The 11,731-nt window shown below is 40.8% G+C and overlaps 1 protein-coding gene across 1 annotated transcript; it reads right to left on the bottom strand.

The window, feature by feature from the left end:
• Nucleotides 1-872: 872 nt before the first annotated feature.
• Nucleotides 873-11,259, bottom strand: TAT (tyrosine aminotransferase). The gene is made up of 12 exons (XM_043599596.1): nucleotides 11,135-11,259; nucleotides 10,299-10,545; nucleotides 10,041-10,145; nucleotides 7,723-7,790; nucleotides 6,469-6,627; nucleotides 6,130-6,268; nucleotides 5,490-5,542; nucleotides 4,544-4,696; nucleotides 3,804-3,932; nucleotides 3,379-3,462; nucleotides 2,704-2,802; nucleotides 873-1,848 (listed from the first exon to the last, which is right to left on the bottom strand). The coding sequence occupies exons 2-12, from the start codon at nucleotides 10,531-10,533 to the stop codon at nucleotides 1,708-1,710; spliced, it is 1,365 nt and encodes a 454-aa protein (XP_043455531.1). The 5' UTR covers nucleotides 10,534-10,545; nucleotides 11,135-11,259; the 3' UTR covers nucleotides 873-1,707.
• Between the last annotated feature and the right edge of the window lie 472 nt (nucleotides 11,260-11,731).

Below are 11,731 nucleotides of genomic sequence, written 5' to 3'. Positions count from 1 at the left end.
AGGTAAATTTTAGCGTGAACTCGCTAAATGTGGGCATTTGATGTTTATTTTTGTAAAGGAAATTAAGTCAGTGTGATTGGCAGGGTTGAGACCTGAAGTTCCTCTTCCGGATAAGGAAAATTTCTCTTAGTAATCTGTAGACTGGTTATGGTATACTCCTGCCCCCAACCTTGCAAGATAACTTCAGGCTCCCTTCTGTAAGGGAAGTTTTGAGAAACCAAAATTAGTCTACTGTGCCTAAAAGGATTTGCAGACAAAAGGCGGATAATGAAAGATGTCTGACACCTCTCATGCCCTGGGTCACCTGAACCCATTCAGTTTCATTCACCAGTGAGTGGTTAGCGGATGTAGAGCATAGGAATTTGGGACCAGAGGTTGGAGTTCAAAAAGTTGAAAGTGTAAAGTCAAAGGCCAGAGGTTTATAATGTTGCTTCTTAGTTTGTCTTATTTATAAGTAGGAACCCAGAAATGAGCTCCCAAATAAAATATTTTAGGAATAGTGTTTCTTAAGTAACTCCAAATGTCAGTACACGGACAGGGAAATAAATGAAGTCTAGTGGGTAATGCATCAATCAGACTGAGCAATGAATAGGAATGAATAGCAATGAATAGGATAGGAATTCCCCACAGAGGAGAAAAACCACAGAAGAGCATACTTAGTAAAATTTATTTTTTTAAAAAAGAAGAAAAACAATAATTTATGCTCTTGGCAAAATAAAGGATCTTGTCAATATAAATGTTTCTTAGAAAACATATGAAAAGATAATATAATATACATATCAATAAATCATTATCAACCTTACAGCAAAAGCAATGATTCCATAACAATGATAAATGAGAATATTTCTGGCCCTTACACCACAGTATTTCTGGAAGGTCCGATGATTCCTCCTTTTTTTTTTTTTTTAAATACAGATGTGCCCTCATTTTAAGAAACCCTGATGCACACATATCTAAATTTAGAAAGTCCATTGATTACCTTTACAATCAACAATTCTGATTGATTGATTTATTGATTGATATAATCTCTGAACCCACTGTGGGGCTTGAACTCATGACCCCAAGATCAAGAGTCACATGCTCTACCAACTGAGCCAGACAGGCACCCCATACGATCAACAGTTCTTAAAAAAAAAATCAACGAAAATGTTTCTGTAAGGGATCTTTCAAATTAGCAAACTTTCCTAATGTGTTTAGAAAATAATTAACCAATATATGTGTCCCCAACTTCTTTCATTGTAGTTCTATTGCATAAAGCGAGGTATACCTGAAGTGAAGCAGTAACAGAATTAGGCCTCAGACCTGACTGGAGAGAGTGTATTCTTATTTATAGCATGAGGAAATGGTTGGGACACAAATTCTCTCAATCTTTTGTTTCTCTTATCACGAGCTTTTAATTTTCTTGTCTCTGGTGCTTTCTGGTAAATTTTGTTCACCAAGTACTCTCAATAAAAAAGGAGGAAGTCATATAGGAGGGGGCAGATTAATGAATGAGTGAGTCACTCCAGCAGAGCAGAGTGAGAGGACAATCTGGGGTTCAGAGTGTGTATGTGGACATAGCTGGGGGAAAGCAGGAGCGATTCTGAACGCTTGACATGCTTTTGAGGCCCCTCTCCCAGTAGGGGCACCTGATTCCCCTTGAGGAACAGCAAGGCCCAGTCCAGCCTTCCCCAGATGGGACACATACTCAAGAGAACGGACTTGGGCCTATTTGTCACACTCCTCCTGGCTCCCTTCAGTACAGTGATAGTGCAGCTCGCAGAACTCCTGGATCCGGCTACAGGCCTCCAGCATCATCACTGTGGGGACTGTGATCACCACTCGGAAGAAATTCGGGTACTCAAAGCACTGCAAAAATAAGAGCCTGTTATTCTCATAGCAATAGAATCTGGTACTAAACCACCCTACGATGGCCAGGGTCCTAATCAGCAAGAAGCAGTGATGTCATTTACTCAGAGCTATCAGTTGACTCAGTTCCACTGTGAAAGGTGAAATAAAATGGGGTCACTTATGTCAAGGGGTTTTAAAATGGACCCAGAAGGCCATTAAGGAGATGGATCTTATGCACCTCTTCACCCATGAAGCCATGAACTTTTGAACTGGGCCAATCCACCAATCTCACAAGGACTCAGCCAGAGTCTTGAGACTTGCTACAGTGAGACTTCGTTTAGTGATAGCCTTAGTAACCAATTACATTCAGCCAAGATTAGTTTTCTGCCACCAGTCAATCAAAATTCTTTATAAATAGCATATACAAGCATTCCTTTTTGTCTTTAAAAACACTTGATTTTTGTTCTGGGGGGTGGAAGGACACTATTTGGGTCACTGCCCAGATCTGTGTTCCCCAGATTGCAATTTTGAGACACCGAATAAATGTTTTTGTTTTATTTTAGCTCCGCTTCTTTTCTTGGTTGACACCATCATTGGGGTGCTAAGTCTAGAAACAATTCATCTTAAAAGGGACTTGTGGGACAAGCCTGTTTCCCCTCACTTAAAATGTTCAGCCACAACGTTTCTTCCCAGTATGGATGGGATAATGATGAGGGAGAAACAAATTTTAAATAGACGTCATGAAACATATCAGTTTGAATCTTATCAAATGAGAATACACTTTGTTGAGGGGAAAAAAAGGCAGGCTAAAGACCAACTCAACCCGAGGCTCTAGAAACTGTTGGGAATGTCCTGAGAGACATGAACACTCACCGTTGCTGGGAGGCAGTGGACTGACTGCTCAGCAACTAACCGCTCTGTGAACTCCACATCATTCTCAAATTCTGGGAAATGTTCCATCTCAATGCCAACCTATACCAATTACAGGGAGAGGCAAACTTATCAGGAGGGAAAACAGGCCAACTCCCCGTGCCAGAAACTAACATAGGGACTGCTCTAAAAAATATCTTGGAACTCTACTACTGATAACTAAGAGTTCTAACACTTAGGAGCCCATGGAATTTTTCATAGGAAACACAGGATGTCTTTATATTAATATTTTAGTTTATTGAAGCATTCCTTCCTGGATGTTGATAAGTGACAGCTGGAAATAGAATGTCACTGTTTCTCTAAAAAGGCAACATTAACATTGTGAGCCGGGCAATTGTTGATTGCATGGAACTATCCCACCAATTACAAGATACTTGTGTCTCCAGTCCACAAAATGCCAATGCCCCAAGTTATTCTGGAAACAGGGGCACCTGGGTGGCTCAGTCGGGCAAGTGTCAACTTTGGCTCAGGTCAAGATCTCAGAGTGACCTGAACAGACATTCAGAACAAGGCGATTCCTAAACTAACAGGCCCGGAGGCTTAGCTGGTTGTCTTTGTGAGTCCTGCAGACCAGCTTCTGCTTGCCTTATAGAAAATGCCTGCCACCTACATACTTACCATGAGGTACATGGCCCCAGAAGGGCGGACTGGCCGGAGTCCAGGGATGGCAGCTAGTGCGTCATAGCAAAGATCAACGTTGGACTACAAGAGGAGGCAGAAAGATGTCAAGAATCAAAATATAAGTGAAAGAAAAGCACGTCATTAAAAGTAGAGCCCACACTGGAGGCAGGGAACCTAAGTTTGCTCTGCTGGCATCAAGGGCACAGGAAGTAGGCGAGAAAAAAATCCTATCACTTTTGGCCAGGAGCAGAGTGAAGTGCCAGAAATGAGAGACATGGAAGGGTGGCTAGTTACACTGATGCCATCTCCTGATTTGGAGGCCCCATAATGGCACACTGCTCCAGAAACGAGGACATGTGATTCCTAACTCCACTGGCGGCATTTCCTCACTCCCAAAGTAAAAGGCTACGGGCTGCCCTTACCTTCAAGAAGCTCAGAGTGTTGTGGTAGAAGTCCTGAGGGGTGCGATGTAGGATGCTTTTCAGAGCTCCCTGGACAATGGTGCAGGGTCCCAGGATCCGCTGACTCAGTTTCACCAACCCATCTCGGATCTAAACGCCCCCAACCCGCAAACATATTATTTAGCCTTCCTTAAGCATTCCAGTTTTGGGGATTCTGGTTCTGGCCATTCTTTCCATCAAACCTGATGGAAAGTGATGGTGTGTGCCTATTGGCACTCTTAGATCAGACCACTGGGGTTTGTAGCCCAGCTCTGTCACGCACATGCTGCGTGACTCAGCAAATTGTACAATGTCTCAGTGCTTCAGTTTTCTCAACCGTAAAAAGGAGATAATACTATGGCCTCCTAGAGTTGTTGGGAGGATTACAGTAAAATAATGTGTATCAAGTGCTGGCATATTGTAAGCCTGCAAACAAAATCAGGTTATCATTATAGCTATTGTTTCCTTATTTGTGGTCCTAAAATTAGAAGCAATGGAACTTCTTCATAGAACCAGGTACAAGAAAACTGAGTTTTGGAGAGGAATCACTAAGTACCATCTTTACCCAGCATCTTTTGGCACCCAGAACTACAGGGCCAAGAAGAAAGAAGAAAAAACAACACTAAAACAACAAAAAAATCACCACCCAACCACTGTGCATGCAAATTAAATACACATATATATCCTAAATTAGACATACTGTATCACCTCATTACTCTTACCTCATTGCCAAAAATGTCTCTTCGGTCATGGATGAGGATCCAGCCCAACCTCCAGCCAGGAACCAGCCAGCGCTTGGCCAGCCCTCCACAGGACAGGATGGGGACGTTGCTGCTGAGGGTGGCCAGAGGCTCAAATTTGGAACCCGAAAACACCTGAGGAGAAGAGATCCTTGCAGTTGTCTTCTGGCTTATTTTCCTCCAAATCCCATGCCTTCCAGTCTTTACCTTGTATAACTAGGAACAGGGCCTTGGATTTATGGGCTCATCCTACCCTAAAGCATAACTGGGAGCCTAGGAGGCTTCAAAGGAGACTATACAGAGACATATAACCTGACATCTGGTCCGGATTAAAGGAAGCCTACGATGAGGATACTGATCCTGGCCCAGGAATATATACAACTCAACAAAGCTTGCTCTGGGGAATGAATGCTTGCTGGAATTAGACATTTAAAAATATAATAGGGGTCCACAACCCTTTACCTGAGATTCTTGGGCCCATATTTGTTGCAGAATGTAGGATTGTTTGGATTTTTGAGAAGTTTACCTGGATCATATATTATGTAACACCCCCAAGGCAGTGCGGGACGGCACTCCTAATCAAGCATATTAACATTTCTTTCCCTTTCCTTACATTCTTGACAAATATATATATACATATACAAGTGAGATACATAGAAAATCTACAAATATCTTTACATCAAGTCAAGCCAGGTTTTTCCACCAAAGGAATTTCAAAAATCTTCAGATTTTTATAGCTTTTTGGACTTCGGAAAACTGGCTAAGAGATTGTAGAATCTATATGTACTTTTAAGAGTGCAGGGATACTGATATGCTGTACTGAAATGATTAGGAATTACTTCTGGTGTTTTTGATGCCACCTCTAAAGGTCCCATGAAATAATTTGGAATTGAGATTATTGTAGTGATAGATCCTGCCCAAGACTTACCATGTCTCCATATATCTCATCAGCTAAGATGGGGACACACTGCCTTGCAGCCACTAAAAATAAGAAAAACAGGCTGAAATCATTTTTTTTTTTGTTGTTGTTGTTGTTGTTGTTGTTGTTAAGTAGGCTTCATGCCCAGTATGGAGCTCAATATGGGGCTTGAACCCACGACTCTGAGATCAAGACCTGAGCTGAGATCAAGAGTTGAATGCTTAACCAACTGAGCCATCCAGGGGCCCCCAGGCTGAAATCCTTTTTAATGTGAATTGCCTTAGCAATTAATATTCACCTGGACTTATTATATTTTGCATTTCATATTTATGTGTTTTGTTTTCCAATTTAAGAACTATAAATTCTTATACTCTTCCAGGATACAGAGGCTAAATATACCATTTAATTAACCAGATATTTCAAACCTGCTCTTCCACATATGGGAATAGTGAAGAGGCAAGTGCTGCCTTTTTCTCCTTCTTGTAGGTGAGGTCTACTGCTCCAGGGGCACACTATTCACTGGAGACCCCAGTAGAGCTCCCCCACCCCCATCCTCAGCTCGGAAAAAACCCTCTTCTCATTCCAGGAAAACAGCTCAAGGATCCTATCCCCATATCTTCTCCTGTCAAATGAAGTCTGATGGACTTACCAGCCAGAATTTTCTGGAGATGACTTTTACTGTACACTGATCCACAGGGGTTTGATGGATTATTAACAATGAGACAAGCTGTCTTTTCATCAATTAGAGATTCCAGTTGTTTCAAGTCAATTTCCCAAGACTTTTCTGGCTGGGGAGGAAGAAAGGGTGAGACTAAGATGGTTCTGAAAACTTGAGGGGGAATATTCACTTAACAGTATATTCTAAATAATAAAATGTGTTTGTGGCCTCCACCACCCACTTCCAAATCTTTCTGTGCTAAGACAATTGTCATATATTTTTACAAAGCCATAATTGAACACTGGGGTCTAAAATTAAAAAGTTGTTTACCAATAAATTGTAGAGTTTGACCTCTATTCCCATTGATTCAGCCAAAGTCCTATAAAGAGAGAAACCGGGTCTTGGAACTAGGATGTTTTGTCCTGGGTTGGCCAACACAGCTAAACAAAGTTCAATAGCCTGACTGCAGCCACTAGTCAGAATGACATCCTGTGAAGAAATAAAAGGTACATTTTGTTAGGGGTTCCAACAGCAGTGGGAGAAAAGACATTGTCAGATAGGTGAGTGGGGAGCAATAATAAACTTACTTTTACAAGCTCTAAGTAAAGTAGTAAGGACTGTACTAAGCCAAAATTGGGGGGAAATGCTTATATATGTCCATTTCTAAATGTTGAAAATATTGACCACTTAAAAGAAGTAAATCACTTTAACAAGTACATGTCAGCTATGACTCAGCAGACTTCCATGAGAGATCATTATGACCTTGGACTTTTTCACTTGGTTATTTGTTTACTTTTGACCAGAAATTTGAAGCCTGATTCTTCTCTGAAATACAGACTGAGGGCACCTCTTATGTTAAGAAATATCAACACACACAGTAGACGACAGAGGGAGAGTGGCATTTAAACTTGTGGCCCTGCCATCGATTGAATATTCCATAGTACCTCAATCTTCCCATCTGAGTGAGCTTTTTTTTTTAATGTTTATTCATTTTTGAGAGATAGAGACAGAGGGTGAACGGGAGAGGACAGAGAGAGAGAGAGAGAGAGAGAATCTGAAGTAGGCTTCAGGCTCTGAGTTGTCTTCACAGAACCTGACAAGGGGCTTGAACTCATGAACCATGAGATCACGACCTGAGCCAAAGTTGGACGCTTAACCAAATGAGCCACCCAGGAGCCCCCCCATCTGAGTGGGGAAGTGAATGATGGAAGCTACAAATTTAAGAAAGAAATTTAAGAAAGATCTTATTGGTAAAATAAAAAAATGTTACTTATTTGGTGTTATGAACTATTGTTTTTTAAAGTTCTTTTGCAGAGAATCAAATGTAGGGGAACCTCTGAATCCTTTGAGCCTCAAAACAGAACACCACATAAATTATATTCAACATTATCATCATACTGTAATGACATTAAATATACTCAGGGATTAAGTGGCCTCACTCTATGAGAAGTTCTCAAATTGCTAAAGGGAAATTCTTCACTCCTTTTGTTTCCCGAAACTGTTATTCCTTGTGGAACAGAGACAAGGAAAATGGTATAGTTTGCCCAGTATTACTTCAGAGCTGTTACCTTGGTTAAGCCCTACCTTAGCTTCCAGGGGTGCCTCAGGCCGGTGGTAATAAGAAGCAATATCCTCACGACTGGATAAGTAGCCTGAAAGAGCCGGAAGGAAGAAGCTGAAAGTTTGCATCTGGCAACTGACCACTATGCCCTAGAGTCAAAAGGACCTCAGGCTAAATCCTGCCCCTGCTTAGAGCACAAACTGTTCAGTTTAGCTCTCAGCCACTATAGATAAAGGAGTTATGTGTTACAATTTTATAATAATCTCACATGTGTAAATAATAACAAGGAGAACTTTCCAAAGTATAAAATACTCTGCACCATCTTGATTACTATGATTATGTTTTATTTTTCATAAAAAACAATATTTAGATTTTTCCTAAATCCCTTCCAGGACTATATATTTTGAAGACTTGTAATTAATGCATGTAATACATTGGGTGCCTTTTAAGTTTTTTACATTATATCATATACCTATTAGTGGTTTTGCACAAGTTTTTCTTTTAAATTCAATTCTTATACAATATTTCCAAATGTTGGCTTACAAGTTTGACGTAGGGACAGCATCATGCAAATTGCTTTGCGAAACTGCTTTTAAGAAGACTCCATTCAATTATAAAGATACAATATTTCATAATGTTCCACTTAACAGTTAGAGATAAATGTCTTGAAGTTACATAAATCAGCACTTCCTTAATTACTAATAAGGAAGAGAATTTTCCTAGATAAATGTTATGGCCTATATTTCCTTTGGCATGAAATGTTCATATCGTTTGAATATTTGTGAAGTTGAGAACTGGTTTTGGTTTTTCAGGTTGAATCTGTTCCCTAATACTTTGGGTATAAAAGTTATAAACTTGTTTTATAATCTAATTTTTGGTCTTCTTTTGTTGATTTTTGTTTTATGAAACTTTATAAAATATAAACAATCAACCTAAGAATTACATCCCTCAGGCTCTTTGAAGTGTTTTTAAAATTCTATTTTAGCACAAAACTGGATTTGCATTCTACATTAGAAATATGTCACTATATCTTGTCATTTGCAGCAACATGGATGGATCTAGGGGGTATCATGCCAGGTGAGAGAAGTTAGACTGAGAAAGACACATTCCATATGATTTCACTCATTGTGGAATCTAAAAAACCAGCAAACAAATGAACAAAGAAAAAAAGCAGAATCAGAACTATAAATACAGAGAACAAACTGATGCCTTCCACAGGGAAGGGGGTAGGAAGATGGGCAAAATGGGTGAAGGCGAGAGGAAGATACAGCTTCCAGTTATAGAATGAGTAGGTCATGAGAATAAAAGGCACAGCATAGGGAATACAGTCAATGGTACTGTACTAGTGTTGTATGGTGACAGATGGCAGCTACCCTTGGGGTGAGCAAACATAACGTACAGAGATGTTGAATCACTGTCTACACTTGAAACTAATGTAACATTGTGTGTCAACTATATTCAAATAAAACAATATAAATAAGTTTTAAAAAGGAAAATAATATGTTGCTAGGTACATATGGAGACTGGGGGTGTGTGTGTGCAACACTGAAATAAAGTCAAAGGGTCACTTATTTTATCAGACATTTAATGTGGAAATGGTTAGTAGATGGAGACAGTTAAACCTAAATAAGAATAGGGATGGGCAAAAAGGGGTAAAGGGGCCAACTGTATGGTGATGAGCAGTAACCAGACTTGTGGTGATCACTTTGCAGCGTATACAGTTGTATTATACAGCTGTACACCTGAAACTCCTACTGTAAAAACATCTCAATAAGAATAACTTCTTTCTGTCAGAAATAACCTTCTCTTCTTCAATGGAACAGCCCATTCTTTGTATTCTACTTCATTTTTATCTCTTTATTTAAACTGAAACAGCTATAAATGCATTTGAATGTGATCAGAACATTCAACCACACGGTGATATTTGACCATAGTTAAAATAAGGGTTGAATGTATAGAGAAAAAGAAATGAAGCCAAGAAGCTATCTACATAGTGCAAATAAGTAAATTAATGTAGGACCTAGAGGCTAAGTAAACAGGCACCTGCAAAATCCAAGGCCTTCATATGAAAATTAGCTATGTTGGTTGAGAAATAAGTACGTGAACAGAACAAAAGAGGCAGAGCCAGTGGGCCAGAGGAAGCCAGGAAAGGAGCTGAACCCTGCTAGCTGTGTTCAAGCATTCCGAGATCCTCGTCCCCAAATCCAAATGGCTATTTTATCTTAGCCTCTCCTTAGGATCTATGAATCAGGGAAGCAAAGAGAACTGCTGGAAACTTACTCCTAATAGAAGAGCACTAACAATTTGGACGCCACCAGACAGAGTCTCAGGAGAAGCTTACCAATGGAGGGGGCGTAGCCATTATACTTTCCCGAGTCTAGAGCATCTTTCATCGCTTGGGTGACTTCAGGGTCTGTAGGCAGGTTTCCAAACACAGTAGGGTCCCCTTTTCATGGAAGAGAAAAAAAGAGCCCCCAAGAGGTTACTCTTCCATGCCCAGTGCTCGGACTCCCTCTCTACTCCCATCTTCTCCAAGCAGTTGTGAGGATGGGGCTAACAGCGACGAGATCTGCCCCTCACCTGAGAGTCCCCAACTCACCAATTGACAGAGCAATCATGGTTTTGTTTGGATTAGGCTTCACCTTCATGCTGTCCACAATGGCCCGGATGGGATTGAAAGTTTTGTTGGACATGTCTGAGGGCCTCACGGACCATCTGGCCTTCCTGCCTTTCATTTTTCCTGGCACGGAGCTTCTCCCACCAAGGTTGACGTGCACATCCAGAACTGAGGGAAGGTTGCCGTTGCTGTTCATCTGAATCACATATGGGTCCATCACTAGTAAAGCCTATGGGGAAAAGGAGGTCCTTGTGACACTAAGAACAGAGCAGCATCTTGGCGGCCTATATTTGAACCTAAACGTAAGCGTGATTTCGTTAGATGTCTTTCCAAACTGCTTTGTTGGCCACATTTTTCATGCTTTGCGAATAAGGGGAGTTTTAAGACTTTTTGCTGAGATGGAAAATAAAGCAAGAACCCATTTTATAATGTTAGCAAAGACCATGCACTGAATACTTATCTATTGTGAGACTACATGCAACCATAATGTCATTGAAAGTTTAACTGCTCTCAATGAGACTGAGGGGAACTGACATGAAAATCATGAAACAAAGCATATATATGTGTTGCCTCTTTTCCATGCAAAGCCTATCCAAGTGTCTCCCTAATGCTTCAATAGACTGTCTTGCCCTCTGCAAGAACCAGGAAGGACCATTCCACACTGTCAGAAATTTAGTGTTACTATTTTGTCATTAGTAAAAATAAAGCCCTATCCCACGAGCACCTTAGTGTCCTGTAGAAAAAAGAAGTCAATACACCATAAAGAAGAAAGCACACAACCCAGTTACCACCACATTAGCTGAGGCTTGAGATTTTACCTTCCAACTACAGGAGAAACTGCCCTCCCAGTAGCCAAACCTGGAAGCTCTTAGTCCTTCTTTGACAGGTCACAGTGACAATGGCCTCAGATGCAATTCTTGACTCCTGAAATAGTTTGCACAAATGGGCGTTGGGCCTGGAACTTTCCTGCTATTGGCTAGGGTGAGAACTGGGTGGCCAGCCCTCCTTTCCCTCCCCTTCCTCACTTGCTGCTTCTCACCTCTAACTCTTCCTCCACCCCCCCACCCCCCTCCACCCCCCCACCATACCAGGAGTTTGTCCTCACTTCAAACCTCTAGAATTCTCTGTGTTAACTCTTTCTGGGCACTTTGTGAGACATTTGAGAGGACTGTCAGAGGGCTTGTGAGGATTACAGTTGGCAATTTTATTAAATCTCTTTTGATACAAATAACCTATTAAAATGTTAACAGTACAGACATGTGTAAAGTAAAAAGTGAAGAGTCCTTCCTTGCACCTTGCTATCTACACACTTCATTTTCACTACCCCCAGAGTCCATACACTCTCCCCAGGGGTAGGCAGTGTTACATAATGATTTGGCCATTTCTCTCCATTCACCAAGACAGATTAGTAGGTG

Source organism: Prionailurus bengalensis, chromosome E2 (genome assembly GCF_016509475.1).
Source record: "Prionailurus bengalensis isolate Pbe53 chromosome E2, Fcat_Pben_1.1_paternal_pri, whole genome shotgun sequence".
Taxonomy (NCBI): domain Eukaryota; kingdom Metazoa; phylum Chordata; class Mammalia; order Carnivora; family Felidae; genus Prionailurus; species Prionailurus bengalensis.
The sequence above is the reverse complement of the archived record's forward strand: the minus strand, read 5'-3'. Positions and strand labels throughout refer to the sequence as shown.